The sequence below is a fragment of the Xyrauchen texanus genome, chromosome 44, assembly GCF_025860055.1.
Source record: "Xyrauchen texanus isolate HMW12.3.18 chromosome 44, RBS_HiC_50CHRs, whole genome shotgun sequence".
NCBI classification, from domain to species: Eukaryota; Metazoa; Chordata; class Actinopteri; order Cypriniformes; family Catostomidae; genus Xyrauchen; species Xyrauchen texanus.
This window is the reverse complement of record NC_068319.1, coordinates 22,622,437-22,639,168: the sequence shown is the minus strand read 5'-3', so window position 1 is coordinate 22,639,168 and position 16,732 is coordinate 22,622,437. Positions and strand designations below refer to the sequence as shown.

The window sequence follows — 16,732 nt, the reverse complement described above, 5'->3', positions numbered from 1 at the left end:
ATTGAATATCCTACTAAAAAGTCAATAAGGAAATATCCTGCTTAAGCTTTAAATCCATGTAAGTGTCATTTCAATTACTGTTTTTATCAGATTTACAGGAATCTTACGCGTAACAGCAGCTTTAGGCACCCTGGAGCAATGTTTATCTGATTGCTTGGCTAAACATGTGGTGACTAACTAGTTTTAGCCTGATGGTTATCTATGCGGACTGCCTTCACTTGAGGTGACAGACTTTGTTGACAACAAATGACCTAGAACCTTGTCACTTTTATCAAAATGTGCTCTGTGTGGCTTTGAGCAAAGCACTTAGCCTTAGATTGCTGTAGGGGTGTCTGGACCTGCTGTGTACTGTAAGTCCGATAAATACAGTCAGTGAAAAAATTACACTTGCATGGCTTTTACAAACAATCAGTTCAATAAAATGATTCTGACAAACAATAAAACCGTTTCTCAAAACATTTCTCAAAGAGATTTCATTTAAGAAAGACAGGTTTCTGCTTTGCACCATTTTCCTGTAATAAATTGCTGTTGATATGAAATCCTCACCTTATTGTGCTGTCCATTTCACTGGACGATTTCAGAATTGTATTGAATTGTTCATAGGGATATCAGTATTTATGTACATGCTGCTGAAAACTGCAGTATAATCAATGATAACATTCCATTACATTTGGCCCACATTCAGTTGTTGTTCCTTTAAACATGATTTTGATATTCAGGAAGTACATTATCAGCACATCACATTTAAAAGCAAGCTAAACAATGCAAAAACAAATACACCGAACAATGCCAAGTAGAGGATTGTGGTAGTATGTAGGGCCCTTTGAAATCTGGGACATTTGTTTCTCTTTTTTTCTGAATTCTGTTAAAAAAATTAACTGTCTAATAAAAATAAATTCACAATTTTAATCAAATAAAAAACAAAATAATTATTTTTCAACATACCATTATATCAAATGAAGTACTTCTATTAGGGCAGCAACAATTATTTGATAAAATAGATTATTATTGTTAATGGAAATTATCGACAACAAATTTCGATTTCATTTTTGATTCGTTGGATATATGCTGCTAGGACAGAGAAGCTCCGTCAGTGATGTCACTTTACAGCCCGATAAAAAATGTGTTGCAAAGTTGTTTGAAAAACGACAGAGACAAGTTGAAGTGGAAACACGATCCAAGTTGTCCAGTGCACAAGAGCAATTTATAAAAATTTTCGTGCAAGCATGCACTAAGTCTAGGAGCAAGTGGGTTTGATGAAATCGCGAGCACAACGCAAAAACAATTGCTGGATCAAGTGAAATTTAATTCTGTTACTTCTCCGTATATTCTGCCATCTGCATCCTATTATATAGTCCATTCTCTGTCAAGCACCAGTGGTCTAAACATAGGGACAGCACATTCATAAGAAGTTGGTTGTGTAAACGGATTGTATGCAATACATTCAAAGAATTAAAAATTATGTTGTGCTTTAAAGGCGACCATGATGAATGCCAAGGCATATTACATTTTTATGCATAGAAAATGTGATTCTCATCAGAATTTGGATGTACACTAGACTTGCCACAATGTCATAATTTTTACACAGTAAACATAGGCTATTATTGTTGTCAAAAGTACCGATACCAAAAAGTCGATACCAAAATAAAAAAGATGTAACCTGCCATTGTTTCTGCAGTACCGGTAGTACCGAACACCGACTTAAATCCGGTACCAGCGCACTGTATGACTGACACACGACAGCTTTAAAATGCTCATATGCTTATTGTGAACTCATGCTCTTACTCCTTTTACACTGAAATGGACAATTAATCAAATCAAAATCATGACATGTCCTAGTGTGATTTATTAAACTGCTAAAGGTTGCAATCTTAGTGTGGAAGAGCTGCATATTTTAAATAAATCTTGACCGCTCATCCACTAGAATGCAATTAAATCATTGCATTTTAATCTTTATTCTAATTTATTTTGAGTTGCTTCACAGTAATACATTTTTAAACATAACATTTCAAAATGACCACATACACAAACACCAGTAGTCTAAAATACAAACACTCCAAAACTGTGTCCTAAATTTCATTTGTCAGTCTCAAAGGCCAGTGTAAAGAGATCTTCCATGAGTCATAGAAATACAGGTCATAATAAAAGTATGTTTCAAAATATAAGCTAGTTATATTTGAAATTGAAGAAATGTAATAAAAATATATTACTACTGTTAATAGCCTCTTCCCCAGTGCAATTTACATTTCAAGTTCAAGGAAATTACCATTAAAAAGTAGGGGTCAGACCCCGAAGCCGCCGCCAGGCGCCGCCATTTGCGCCATTTAGAATTTCAGCCGCCGCCAGCCAATAATTTCGTAAGCCAAATTGAGCCGCCATCTGATAAAGTTTGGCTGAGCCGGCTAGAATTATTTGCATCAAATAATAATTCTATCACATAGAGACATACACACACGAAATATATAAACAATACACGAGATCTATTTTCCCACTGGATTCATAACAGCGCAGTCTTGTGCCCGTTGCTACGATACACAGACTCACTAGTGAATTGATCGACCAATTAAAATTGCTCGCTTTTCCGTACAGAAGAAGCGATGCATGTTTTTCTCGCGACTGAGGTGAAATGGCGGAAAGAAGCAAGCAAGGTAATTTTGATCTCACTTCTCACATACTTTCCTAATTCCTACTTACTTTTTTCTTAACTTAGGCCTACCCAGACTTTTGTTAAATCTTCAGGGCACGGTTGCACAAACACCTGAATCAAAGATTGATGTTATGAACCAAATATTATATTACTGCAGTAACAAACCACCGTTTCCACATTGCTAATTCACGACGCATGCTTCAGTGTACATTCAAGTGAAATGTGCAAAACTTTGTCCAAAATAATAGGCTACTGATAACAGTGTGTGTTTATATTAAGGCGAGACACGGCAGGCAAAAACATAGTTTTTTTTTTTACTGGTGAATTTTGAGATTTTTGGATATTTGTCTTCAATAACATGTCTTCTTTCAGACTTGTGGTGAAAAAAAGTCCGAAATACACATTTAGGTCTTTATTTTACTACACTTCGCCTGTTTGCGTCTGTAGATTTCTCATAAAATTCAACAAAAGTTTGCATTCTTAATCAAGGTGTAATATGATAAGCTTCATCCATGATAATGCCAAGTTATTGTATACAACTTAGCCTACATGCATTTAGCCTAAACACAACACATTGTAGGCTATGTGAAAATGTTTAGTAGCATACAGACTACAAAATAAATATGTACAAACGTTGTGAAAGTAAAATCTGGTGTTTTCTTTATTACATTGTATTGCATTTTGTAGAAATATAGTGTAAGCCATGCATTGCTTGGAAATATTGAGATCTAGTAAATCAGTATAACATAGACAGTGGTGGACGAAGTACACATACCATGTACTTGAGTTAAAGATACTCAAGGTAAAATATTACTCAAGTAAAAGTAGAAGTGCTGCCTTTAAAAATTCACTTGAGTAAAAGTACAAAAGTATTTGCCTTCAAATGTACTTAAGTATCCAAGTACTATGATTTTTTATGGCCATAATGTCCTATTATAATTTGTCACAAGACTCTTGCTTAACTCAGTCTACATGAAGACTAATGTCACTCTTGGCACACCAATCTATTAATAATATGACATTAATTAGTCAGATGTGTGTATATATATATATGTATGTATGTGTGTGTGTGTGTGTGTGTGTGTGTGTGTGTGTGTGTGTGTATATATATATATATATATATATATATATATATATATATATATATATATTTGAATTGAATACATTTTTTGTGTGTTTAATTTTGGAGGGAAGGGACTGTTCCCATAAGGTATAATACATTTACAGTATTTACTGTATATATTTTTCTCGAGCGTCTATGGTCATAATTATTAACATCCTAATGTTATGATACATTCACATAAACCTGCACAATGCCATTAAATATAAATATATATATATATATATATATATATATACACACACACACACGCACGCACGCGCACACACACATACATAGAATATATATATATATATATTCTATGTTATGGGAGCAGCCAATTTCCCTCCAAAATTAAACACAAAAACTTATTAATGCAGTGTTTCTGCTACTCTCCAGAAAAACAATGCTATTATATGCAAGTCATTTTAGTGTCAACATAATAAGCAATGTACATTATGCGTCAATATTTACCGATAATTGCTGCAATAATAGCTGCTGCTCTCTGCCCCGCTTAAAATCATTGGCAACGCAATTTGTTTGGAACTATTGAGAGCTACACGAATCACGTGACCGCGCGGCGGCGTGATCACTGTCGCAACCGTCTATGTTAGCAACTCTCATATTTAATGGCTCTGGGGTGCGTTTCCCGTACAGCAACGTAACTTGCTGCTCCACTACCGTAGTACGATGCACTGTTGAAGAAATCAACTTGCTAGTCACGACTGTTTCCCAAAACCGTATTGTCACAAATTGGTTGTTCAACCACGTTGGTTAATGATGTCACACATGTGGTGGATTAAAAACTACTTTTAATGAATCTGTTCGAATTAATGATCGAATTAATGCTAGATGTTTTGCTATAAATTACGGACATGTCATCTGAGGACTGTCTCATATTTTTCTCAGTTATTTGCTTTATTTCCAGATTCAATCATAGGCTCGTTCTTATGCACTAGAGCACGTTCACACATGCGCACTCTTCAAAAACGGTGCTTTAAATCTATTGACAAACTAAAAGACATAAAGGACATTTGTATGTCTTCTAAATAAAAGATACTGATTGTACTGAATGTCATCTTGCTTATTTGGCTCAAGATAATAATTTATTAAGCCCACATGTTATAATAACAAGAAACTCTGCTTCTAACCACAGGTCGAGAGCTGTCGTTCCAACCACACAACTCTGCGATGCTGTTTGCGAATGTTCGTTGGAACGATGGTTTCGGGAAACACCGACTCGTTGAACTATGATGATAACGACGGAACTTGCTACCGTAGTTGGCTAACGATGCTTTTGGGAAACGCACCCTGGTTCACGCTTAGCAGATGCCGCCAAGGCAAGTTCAAAACAAAGCGGCGCTGTACTGTGATTGGTGGCTCGTTTGACCAGTTACATTTTTATCCACTCATAAATAAAAAGGAACGACTGATTTTGAAAATGTAGTTGAGTAAAAAGATATTTGACTTTGAAATGTAGTGGAGTTAAAGTAAAACTCTCCCCAAATTTAAATACTTCAGTAAAGTACAGATACACAAAAAAGCTACTTAAGTACAGTAACGAATTACATTTACTTCGTTACTGTCCACCACTGAACATAGACATCTGTAGACATGAAGTGGCAGCTTCAGCCATTTGCAGCTATGAAAAGTTTGGCGGCTGCAGCAGCCATTTAGGTTTTGGCTGAGCCGGCTAGCCAGCCAATATCTTCATCAGCCAGCCATTATTCTCAAAACAAATGGCTTCGGGCTCTAGTAGGGGTGTAACGATACTCTCAACTCACGATTCGATACATATCACGGTACTTGGTTCACGATACAATACGCATCACGATATATTGAACAAAATTAAAAGAATTAAATAAATTCAAATAACAGATTTATTTCCAAAGCATTAACAATTTTCAATAACTTCCTTTGTTGTATTTTAACCTTCTGTATGTAAATTAACAATTGACTAGGTGTCACTGAACAATAAAACTGAATTTTAACATGAAATTAAATTAAAGCAGTAAAAGTGCAAAAATAAAAAACAAAACATTAAAACAAATATTGTTCTGTTCAAGTACGTAACTCAACACAAACAGCTTCTGGGTTTGTTTAGGTTATCTTACAGTTACAGTACACCAACATGCAAATGGAGTGACTAACACACAAATGCAAATACGCAGGTTCTCACACAATTAGTAATGCGTACATACTTGCTGTAACTGGTTCGATTTGTTCTTCAACCGGAGGAAAACCTCTTCGCATTGTTCAGGGAGTAAGTGGGGCAATGATCAAAATCTGGGGTCCAAGGCAGTACTCTAGCAGATAATTCTGTTCCTCTGTGTATCTGCTTGAGAGGTTTTGCAGGATGGCTGTCTTCATGTTAGCTATAGTTGTAGAGTATTTCTCGTCATGCTCTGTTCGATAGTGGATTTCAAGGGCACAATGAGTGACAGGGTGGCACTCTTTTCATTAGACAGGACGGTGGTGAGTTTTTTTTTTTTTTGCGGTTTAAGAACGTTTAATAACATCCATGATAAGATTATGTGATGCAATCTCAAGCATATTTTGAGTAGCAGCTGTTGCTGTAGCACTGCGGTGATCGAAAGCCACGACTTTTCTCACGTGACAAAGTAAACGACTGACACAGGGAGCATGCAATCCTGCTTGCGAAGCAAGATTCAATGTGTGCAAAACCCTTAATATGAGGAGACAACCCAGCTTCTCTCATTGCCACCTCCATAATAATTTAATGATTTACATGTAATGTTTACTGTGAAATGAGAAAATGAATTTTGTTGTAGTGGAATTTTATTGTAGTGTGTGTAAAGAGCTCAAGGGCCTGCATCTGTAACTGTTGGCAGTTCTGGGGTTGGAGAGGGGCGTGTGTCGCGGTTCGGTCTTCAGGAACCGTGACACAGGATCGTGGATGTTTGTATCGCGATTTCGGTTGCGGTTCGCATATCGTTACAGCCCTATTAAAAAGACAATTTATTTTTAAAAAGTTCAATAAATTGTGATCTCAATATTGACCAAAATAATCATGATTATGATTTTTGCCATAATCGGGCAGCCCTACGTTTGGGTGCAGTTTGCGTGCATGTGTCACTAAAATAAAGGGTAAACCACATCCCGCCTTGCACAGTTTTTGCTGTCAACTAAGAACATCTTCTGTAAGTGTCTGTTTTTCTTTTTAATACATTTGCAAAGTTATCAAAAATCTATTTTTTGCTTTGTCATTATGGGGGTATGGAGTGTAGATTGATGCGGAAAAAATATATATATTTAAAGCCTAAGGCAGTAACATCAAAATGTGAAAGAATGAAGTGGTCTGAATACTTTCTGAATGCACTGTATATGCAACTAATCTGTTTTTCTTGAAAACATTTGACGGTAGTAAAGTGTGTCTCTTGAGTATGAGGTCAAAACACCGGCCTACTTTTACTCACTCCCATTTTTCAGTAGCTCGCTACTTGTTCATTCAGTCCGTCATGTACACAGTACAATCCACTCCTTTGGTTTGCAATCACACATTATTTATTCAGCAAACAGACTGTCTATGTAATCATATTGTAAGAGTGTCCTTCACACAAAGCGTACAGCCTGACCTCTTTTTTCAAAAGCTTTTTATTTACAAAAGGAAAATGGAGGTCTCGCTAGGTAGACGTTCAGACTGCTAGGTGGGTGGGAGGGAATGCTGTAATACATTGTTTGTCATACATAATTCGACAACAACTAGACTAGGCCAAGCTTTGATTCACATTTCACCCACGTGGTTGGAACAATAGCTAACAGCCGAGTGTTAAGGTCAAAAGAGCTTTGGTTCAGAGTACATTCAAGTTCATGGTTTAAACCAGGAAAGGCTGTAGATTGATGTTCTTTGTGTACATTGTATAACTTTTGTGGTGTTTTTCCTATTAATTGGACACTTCCTTTCTGCTTTTCTACTCAGGGCATACTCCCTGGTCGACTCCAGCCAGGTGTCAACCTTCCTCATCTCCATCCTCCTCATCGTGTATGGCAGCTTCAGGTGAGCACTCACTGCCTGAGTGTGGTGTGTTAGAAGTACTGTGGAGTGGTGGTGGTGGTGGTGTAGTGGGCTAAAACACATAACTGATAATCAGAAGGTTGCTGGTTCAAACTCCACAGCCACCACCACCATTGTGTCCTTGAGCAAGGCACTTAACTCCAGGTTGCTCCAGGGCGATTGTCCCTGTAATAAGTGCGCTGTAAGTCCCTTTGGATAAAAGTGTCTGCCAAATGCATAAATGTAAATGTACTGTTGAGTACCAGAGGGTCCATCATTTTGAAACATTGAAAAGGCGTCATTCCAAAAATTTGTGGTTGACAAAAAAGTTCTTAAAAGTCTTGGTGTATATGTGAGCGTACAAAGTACCAATTTTCCTTTTATACTGTGCATGTGTGTGGCCATGAACGTCTTATGGTGCTCCCGCGTTGAAAGCAACAACTAAAAATAGCTAGATAAAAGTTAGGGATGCCCCGATACCACTTTTTCTCTTCCGATATCAGAAATCTCGGTATCTCCCGATCCGATACAAGTGTTGTTTTTTTGCATAATCAGTTTAGAATATCTATACATTATTGTGTGGAACTAATTGGGTGTGCTCTTTAATATGTAAAGAAACACAAACCTCTACCTACACATTATTTCAATATAAATGTATAGCTTATTAAGAAAAACATATACTGGATAAGGTAGCAGCAAAATTAACAGTAATTCCAGTATAAGTCATCAGTAGAAAAGAAGCAGGTTGTTTTTTTTTTTTTTTTCAAACTTTTTTTTGTTCAATTTAGTTGTAAGATATCAGCTCAATTTTCATTCACACAGTTATTTTTTGGAACCCATTCAACTTAAAAAGTTTTATATATTGTAAAGAAATTTAAAATAATAATATATTAAAATAGTAATATATATTAATTAGGGCTGTCAATCAATTAAAAATTGTAATCGAATTAATTACATAGTGTCCCGATTAATTAATCGCATATACAAATATTTGCTGAGAAAAAGCCCCTTATATAACAATAATTCAATATATATTGATTATACATATGTATATCAATATATAATTTTACATGGTTATCTTTAAATATTAAAAAATTATATATATATTAGTTAATCATTGATAAGACAATACAAAAAGCAGCTCTAGAATACAATGTATTGTTTACTACCATATTATTGATCATAAGACAATAATTGGCATACAGTTCACAGCAATCTATTTCACAAGTGAATTTGTCAGTTGGAGATTTATTATGAGGGCTTGTTTAAGGATCCGTCAATGTACACCTGCGTCAGACATTATTTTTTTATTTTATTAATGCTTAAAAAACTTTTACATCTAGAGCCAAGAGGTATATTAAAACAAACAACAACAAAAAGGTAAATAAATAAAAAGTTTAATAAAAATATCAAATTGTTTACATATTTCAATACGCTTTACAGCTTTCTTGTTACTCAAATTGGAAATTGTTCTAACCTCTGAATTAAACATTAAAACTAATGGTTTATAACCACCATACTTACATTTATGAATACTAAACTTTGCCAACATAAGCAGAAAATGAATCAAATAATATTCCTTTTGAAGAGACATGTCATAGCTAAGAAAAACGAATAAATCATTTTCAAAACAAAGTTGAAAGCTGGGAATGATATGATCTCTAACAATCTTGCAGAAATCAAACCAAAAACAAGCCGAGTAAACTCCAAAATAAATGAAAAAATGTTTCCACCTGCAGACCATAAAATGTACAGAATATATCAACATCACAATTAAATCTCTCTACAAGAAAATAATTAGTGAGGTAGTACTTATAGGTTTGAAGGAAATTTATTTGATTTTATTCATGATAAAATATTTATGGGTAACTTCCAAATTTTGGAAGTCCAGCCACACCCTGCGTCAGACATGCTTGTGTAGTGTCTCGGGTGCATTGCATCATAAACATAAAATGTTTAGATCACTGTGTCAAGTTAAATATAGTTTAATACTCAATCTTTAAACACATATTGAGATCCCTTAGTACGCATTTGCGCTACTTCAAGTGTTTTGAACGCAAGAACGTAACTCATGCTTGTGTTGTTCTGCCTACTGAAGTGTTTTCTTCACTGTATAAACTGCATGTTGCTCATACAGCTGAAACTTCACTTACTGCCCTCTGGAGTAAACAGGTGGTACTACAAGCTTGCATTTCTCTGGACTCTTATTATGTTCTGGGGGAAGTGCGATTAATTGCATTCATATTTTTTACGCGTTATTTTTTGTAAAATGAATCGCACTGAATTAACATGTTAAATCAACAGCCCTAATATTAATATATCTTAATGGTGCGCCTTTAACTTTTAAACCCTCACGCTTTTATTTTGACATTCTGAACTCTCCAGGAAGTCCTGTATGTGTCTGTTTGTAGGCAAGTTCACAGTAGTTTAATTCACTTCTTATTCAAATTCTGGTAAAATGCACCTCCGGTGCCGTTCTAAATACATATTATAAGTGAACTGAACTATTGAGCATCTACATCTGGGATGTTATTCGTGAGTAATGCACAAATATTGTGCACTGCATGAAGACTAAAAATGGCCGCTAGTGTGTGTGTAAATAGAGCAGTGCCATTTACTGACATGCTGGAGCTGAGCATGCATTTTATATATTTATTATCAAACACCACCTTTTTTGATTCAAAGAGCTATCGCACATCTTCAAGTGGCTTTGAATAGAATGCATCATATGAAGTCATATGAACTATTTAAATTGAGTTTTTATGGTTCTTTTATGTACATTTTTGAGCTTGACAGTAAAGAACATGACTAACACATAGTATTGGATTTGGATCGGGCTCGTCAGACCTATACCCGATCTGTCTAAAAGCTTCAGTATCGGATACCAATCCAGGTGCATCCCTCATAAAAGATGTCTTAAATAGGAGCTGAATAAATGGACATTGTTTGAAGTGTAAGCCATTTGCACGTCCATAGATTTTCAGGATGGAACTAAAGAAATCTTGTCCGGAAATATGCAGCGCTAATTAATTTTCAAGATGGGGACCACATCCTAGAACAGTACACAGGGTTCGTACGGAGTCTTGAAAATTTGGGAAATGCTTGATTTTCACAGTTTTGTTTTCAAGGTTTGAAATATGCTTTATTATTAAATACATTTCTTGAAAATGCTTGATTTTTCCTTTTAAGATGTTGACGGTTATAAAATAAATAAGACTTCGAATTTGAAATAGATATTACACAATTATGTTCGTGGTGTCTTCTGAGCGCTGGTGCACACGTGCGGGGCTCCGCATCTTGCTTTGATGTTGCGTGCACACAGAAGTACTGCACGTCTTCACTGTGGTAGATTAGCGCAGAATAAATTATACCTGCCTCTCCTGCTTCCATCAACATTCCGGAGTGCCTCTTTAATGACAGCTGGCTGGAAGAGTAGACATAAAAATCTCTATGCGGAGGTACATGGTCGGTGCTGGCCAAACTGATGCCCTACTCAGAGCTCCGCATTGGAAGGGAATGGCTTAGCCACTTATCAGACATTCTGAAGGTATATGTCGAGACAAAGATTTCGTTAACTTGAATTCACTTTTGAATAATATACAATCAATATGTAGTATTGCATGAATTGTTAAAAGTAGGGCAGAAAATCAGCATATGTGATAAATTAAATATGTTAGTGCTAATCAAAATAAAATCGAAATCGTGATATGGATCAGTGTGATTTATTAAACCCCCCAAAAGGCTGCAATTTCATTTAAGGTGGCCTTTTACCACATTGTAAATGATGAGCATGTTTAAAAAAATACAAAAAGTCTTCAGTTTACAAGGATAAAAAAATACTTGAGGGTTTAAGACCAATGCTGTGTGAATGTAATGAAATTACAACAGAAATATTACTGTTGTACCACAATAAAATTTACATATTCAATAATAATCATTCAATGTTACAGAAATATAATACAGTTCGCTAATGAAATCTCTGAAGAGTTATCATGGACGTCCCTGCATGACATTTTACATTAAATAATTTAGTATTTAGTATAATTTGTAGGTAAATATTGTTGTTTATTCATCAGCTATGTATTGATATGTTGGTACATTTACCAATTTTAATATGATTAACACATTTATATTTCTGATGAATATTTTTCATCCATGAACTCATTAAGTGGAAAACATGGCTTGATTCTTTTAAGCTTGCAGAAACCCTGTTTTGCTTATTAGTAGTGTTACATACTCTAAGGTCTAGTTGAATGTGTGCCCCAGCCGGGCTGTACAATGATCCTTTTTTAGAGGTGTGATTCCACATGCATCTCATATCTTGTCACTGAACAGCTTGTATTTTTAAAAGCAGTCTTTTTTAGCCTCTATTTGAGACAAAATATCAGTTGTAGAATTTTTGCTTTTGTTTGAAGTGGAACACACACACGCACACTTTCTTAGACAAATCTATTTGATATTTCTTTTCATTTTCCACATGATAATGAATAAGTAACTATAGTAACCAGGATTTGTTTTCCCCCATGATAATTCACGGCCTCTAGATAATAGAGGTGTGAATCTTCACTGGCCTCACGATTAGATTACGATTCAAAGTGTAACGATTCAATTATAAAACGATTCTTAATGCATCACGATGCATCTTGTCCTTCAATTTCTTTCTTTTTCAGTTTCTTCAAAATGTATTTTTTACTAAGTTATTTTCCCTTTCAGCTTTTTATTTAACATCTGTTTTAAAAAATCTGATAAACTGACCTTTTACGTTCAGTATGAGCTGTGAACAAAACAAGGAGCATCCACAAGATTAAATAAATGGTTTTATAGTTTTAAAGATTATATCAGTTTTTCAGTTTCTTTCATTAGAACCTAATAAAAAATCTCTTAAAAGCACAAGAAAATAAATATTGATACACCATCGAAACACACTCAATACTATTACTTCAACTGATATTCAATATATTATTTAAAAAATGTTGTTTAAGCATTGTAAATCATTTAATAGTATTTAATTATTATTTAAAATGAATCTATGCCATGCCTTTAATTTTTAAGTACAAATGGAAGTTGTTTGTCCAGGATGAGAGAGATATCTGCTTCTATGAGAGTGCAGCTATCAGCTTCTCCTCTCCTCATCTGTACAGGTGATAGTAAAGCAGTTAAAAAGCACAGTTGTTGCTTCAGAAATGTATAAAGCATCTCGTATGCACTTTATAGTAATATATATTAATATATCTCGATGGTGCTCCTTTAACTTTTAAACCCTCACGCTTTTATTTTGACATTCTGAACTCTCCAGGAAGTCCTGTATGTGTCTGTAAAAGTTTGCTCTGCGAGTGGAAGATTGCACGATCCTGTCACAAAAGCTACGATGGATTTCAAACCTTTATCATCAGGTGTGCATGACAAGCGAGTGACCAGCAATAAAGCAAAAGCCAATGAAATGGAGAGCACAAAAGAGTAGAGAAAGGCATCGGAAAAAGAAAAAAAAAGAATTAAATTAAAACTTCACAAACGTCTCCCGTACCGCTGCCTCATCATTATTTTCTTCTGTGTTTTCCCCCATTGTGTGCAAATCAGTGCAATAATGGGGGCAAGCTCATCTTTTATGTTGTTTGTTGGCTTGTTATCACAAATAAACTCACCCGCTGCTATGTGTGTGGGTTTGTGAAAGAATTTCGGGATTGTAGTTTCATTCGGGCACAAATGGTCATGTGTTTGATACAGCTGGTCTGCAAAAAGTCCTGTTTGTGCACTTGACTTTAGTGTATGCACTTAACTCGCATCTTTGTTTCCACATCTGTCTTTGGCGCGCACCGCTGCTCTGCCATGATTTAAACTGAACTCAGAATCGATTCTTTTTCTTTTGAGAATCGATTCAGAATCGTTTGAATATGATTCGGATGCATTGCTGAACTTGTTTTTTTTTTTTCTCGAAAGTGCTTGAATTTCATTCTTAAAAAGCTGTACGAACCCTGCGTACAGAGATTTCATGTTCATAAATGTTGTTCCAAACATATGGAACCCCACAGAGGCCATGCATTCTTATTTTTCTGACATTTTTCTCGATATTGCAACTTTTCTTGTGATCTCGTCATTTTTGTTTTATGTTTTTCTCTTAACATTGATCTTGAGGAAAAAAGACAGAAAAATAACAGTAATGACTCTAGATAACTTAGAATATCAAATAACATCATCTTGGCACAATTAAGCTTAATATTTGCTTTATATTTACTCACACACAGCACTTTTTTAGGAATACCTGTACACCTACTTAATCATGCAATTCATTAATCAGCCAATCGTGTGGCATGTGCAGTGCATAAAATTATTCAGATATGAGTCAGGCGCTTCAGTTAATGTTCTCATCAACCATCAGAATGGGGAACATTTTTGATCTCCGTGATTTCGACCGTGGCATGATTGTTGGTGCCAGACTGGCTGGATTGAGTATTTCTGTGCTGATCTCTTGAGATTTTCACACACAACAGTCTCTAGAATTTAGTTACTTTAATGGTGCCAAAAACAAAATACATCCAGTAAATGGCAGTAAATGCCTTGTTGATGAGAGAGATCAACAGAGAATAGCCAGACTTGTTCGAGCTGAGAGAAAGGCTACAGTAACTCCGGTAAACATACTGTAATATTGTAGTGAGCAGAACAGCATCTCAGAATGCACAACATGTCGAACGTTGAAGCAGATGGCTACAACAGCAGAAGACCACATCGGGCACTTTATTTGGACTGTATTGTTCCATATGAACATTTTAATCTTCTGTCTACATGCTATCGTATTTTTATTCAGAAAAAAATTGTGGTGAAAGTTGGTCTGTCTGTGTTCAGAGATTTAACGCATACACACATACTGGTCTGATAAGCTGGACATACCGCTCCACAGTTTTTCAACCATAAAAGCAGATCCTCATCCATTGGTTTGCATGACTAGAACCAAATACCAATAGAGTAGAATTCAATTAGAATAAAAATATTACAAGTATTGCCACACTTGCCATTGCTTGAAAGCACAGCTGCCATCTTATCTTCTTTTCTCAACCTACACCTCGACAACAGTCGTATCCACAGCGCTCCAGCGTCCCTGTGAGATGTGGAGAGAGTTTCAGAGGGAACAGTATAATTCCACAAATGTGGAAATGTCAATTTAATTTGCAATAATCGAGTTGCGTTTTTAATATTCGACTAGCTGGTGCAGAATGATTGAGACTTCAACAGTTCTTATTTTATTTAGAGTGTGACATTTATAACTTCCGTGTCAGTATAAGATTAATTCAGTAACTGTGCTGGCTGATGTATGTGGTTTTTTTTTGTTTGTTTTTTTTTTAATAAGAGTCAGACATGCTTGTGTAGTCATAAGAGAAATCAGACAGAGAAATGTGTTTCATGCTGCTGATTCAAAAGAACCAGCTCATGAGAATCATTAGTTCGGGAATTGGCAACACTGGGCACGCACTCTGTTTTGGTTCCCAACCACTGATTTATTATATATATATATATATATATACACTCACCTAAAGGATTATTAGGAACACCATACTAATACTGTGTTTGACCCCCTTTCGGCTTCAGAACTGCCTTAATTTTACGTGGCATTGATTCAACAAGGTGCTGAAAGCATTCTTTAGAAATGTTGGCCCATATTGATAGGATAGCATCTGCAGTTGATGGAGATTTGTGGGATGCACATCCAGGGCACGAAGCTCCCGTTCCACCACATCCCAAAGATGCTCTATTGGGTTGAGATCTGGTGACTGTGGGGGCCATTTTAGTACAGTGAACTCATTGTCATGTTCAAGAAACCAATTTGAAATGATTCGAGCTTTGTTACATGGTGCATTATCCTGCTGGAAGTAGCCATCAGAGGATGGGTACATGGTGGCCATAAAGGGATGGACATGGTCAGAAACAATGCTCAGGTAGGCCGTGGCATTTAAACAATGCCCAATTGGCACTAAGGGGCCTAAAGTGTGCCAAGAAAACATCCCCCACACCATTACACCACCACCACCAGCCTGCACAGTGGTAACAAGGCATGATGGATCCATGTTCTCATTCTGTTTACACCAAATTCTGACTCAACCATCTGAATGTCTCAACAGAAATCAAGACTCATCAGACCAGGCAACATTTTTCCAGTCTTCAACTGTCCAATTTTGGTGAGCTCTTGCAAATTGTAGCCTCTTTTTCCTATTTGTAGTGGAGATGAGTGGTACCCGGTGGGTTCTTCTGCTGTTGTAGCCCATCCGCCTCAAGGTTGTGCGTGTTGTGGCTTCACAAATGCTTTGCTGCATACCTTGGTTGTAACAAGTGGTTATTTCAGGCAAAGTTGCTCTTCTATCAGCTTGAATCAGTCGGCCCATTCTCCTCTGACCTCTAGCATCAACAAGGCATTTTCGCCCACAGGACTGCCGCATACTGGATGTTTTTCCCTTTTCACACCTTTCTTTGAAAACCCTAGAAATGGTTGTGCGTGAAAATCCCAGTAACTGAGCAGATTGTGAAATACTCAGACCGGCCCGTTTGGCACCAACAACCATGCCACGCTCAAAATTGCTTAAATCACCTTTCTTTCCCATTAAGACATTCAGTTTGGAGTTCAGGAGATTGTCTTGACCAGGACCACACCCCTAAATGCATTGAAGCAACTGCCATGTGATTGGTTGATTAGATAATTGCATTAATGTGAAATTGAACAGGTGTTCCTAATAATCCTTTAGGTGAGTGTGTGTGTGTGTATATATATATATATATATATATATATATATATATATATATATATATATATATATATATATATATATATAACTGGATCGCTGATGCAACGTTAAACTGCCATCAGGAGATGAAGCCAGCGAAGAAGTGCTTGAGCGGCCATCTTAGTATGCCCATACTGCCATAGAGCATCAATGACTGACAGGCGAAAACAGCCCCGTTTCACCGTCTCCGACCTGCGGATCGA

General features: G+C 36.1%; 1 protein-coding gene across 1 annotated transcript in view; it reads left to right on the top strand.

The window, feature by feature from the left end:
• The window catches only part of sppl3 (signal peptide peptidase 3), a 55,830-nt gene that overhangs the window by 16,419 nt on the left and 22,679 nt on the right, over positions 1 to 16,732 (top strand). Inside the window, exon 2 of the mRNA XM_052117358.1 lies at positions 7,687 to 7,764. Within this exon, the coding sequence (XP_051973318.1) occupies positions 7,687 to 7,764 (78 nt within the window). The remainder of the gene's footprint in view (positions 1 to 7,686; positions 7,765 to 16,732) is intronic.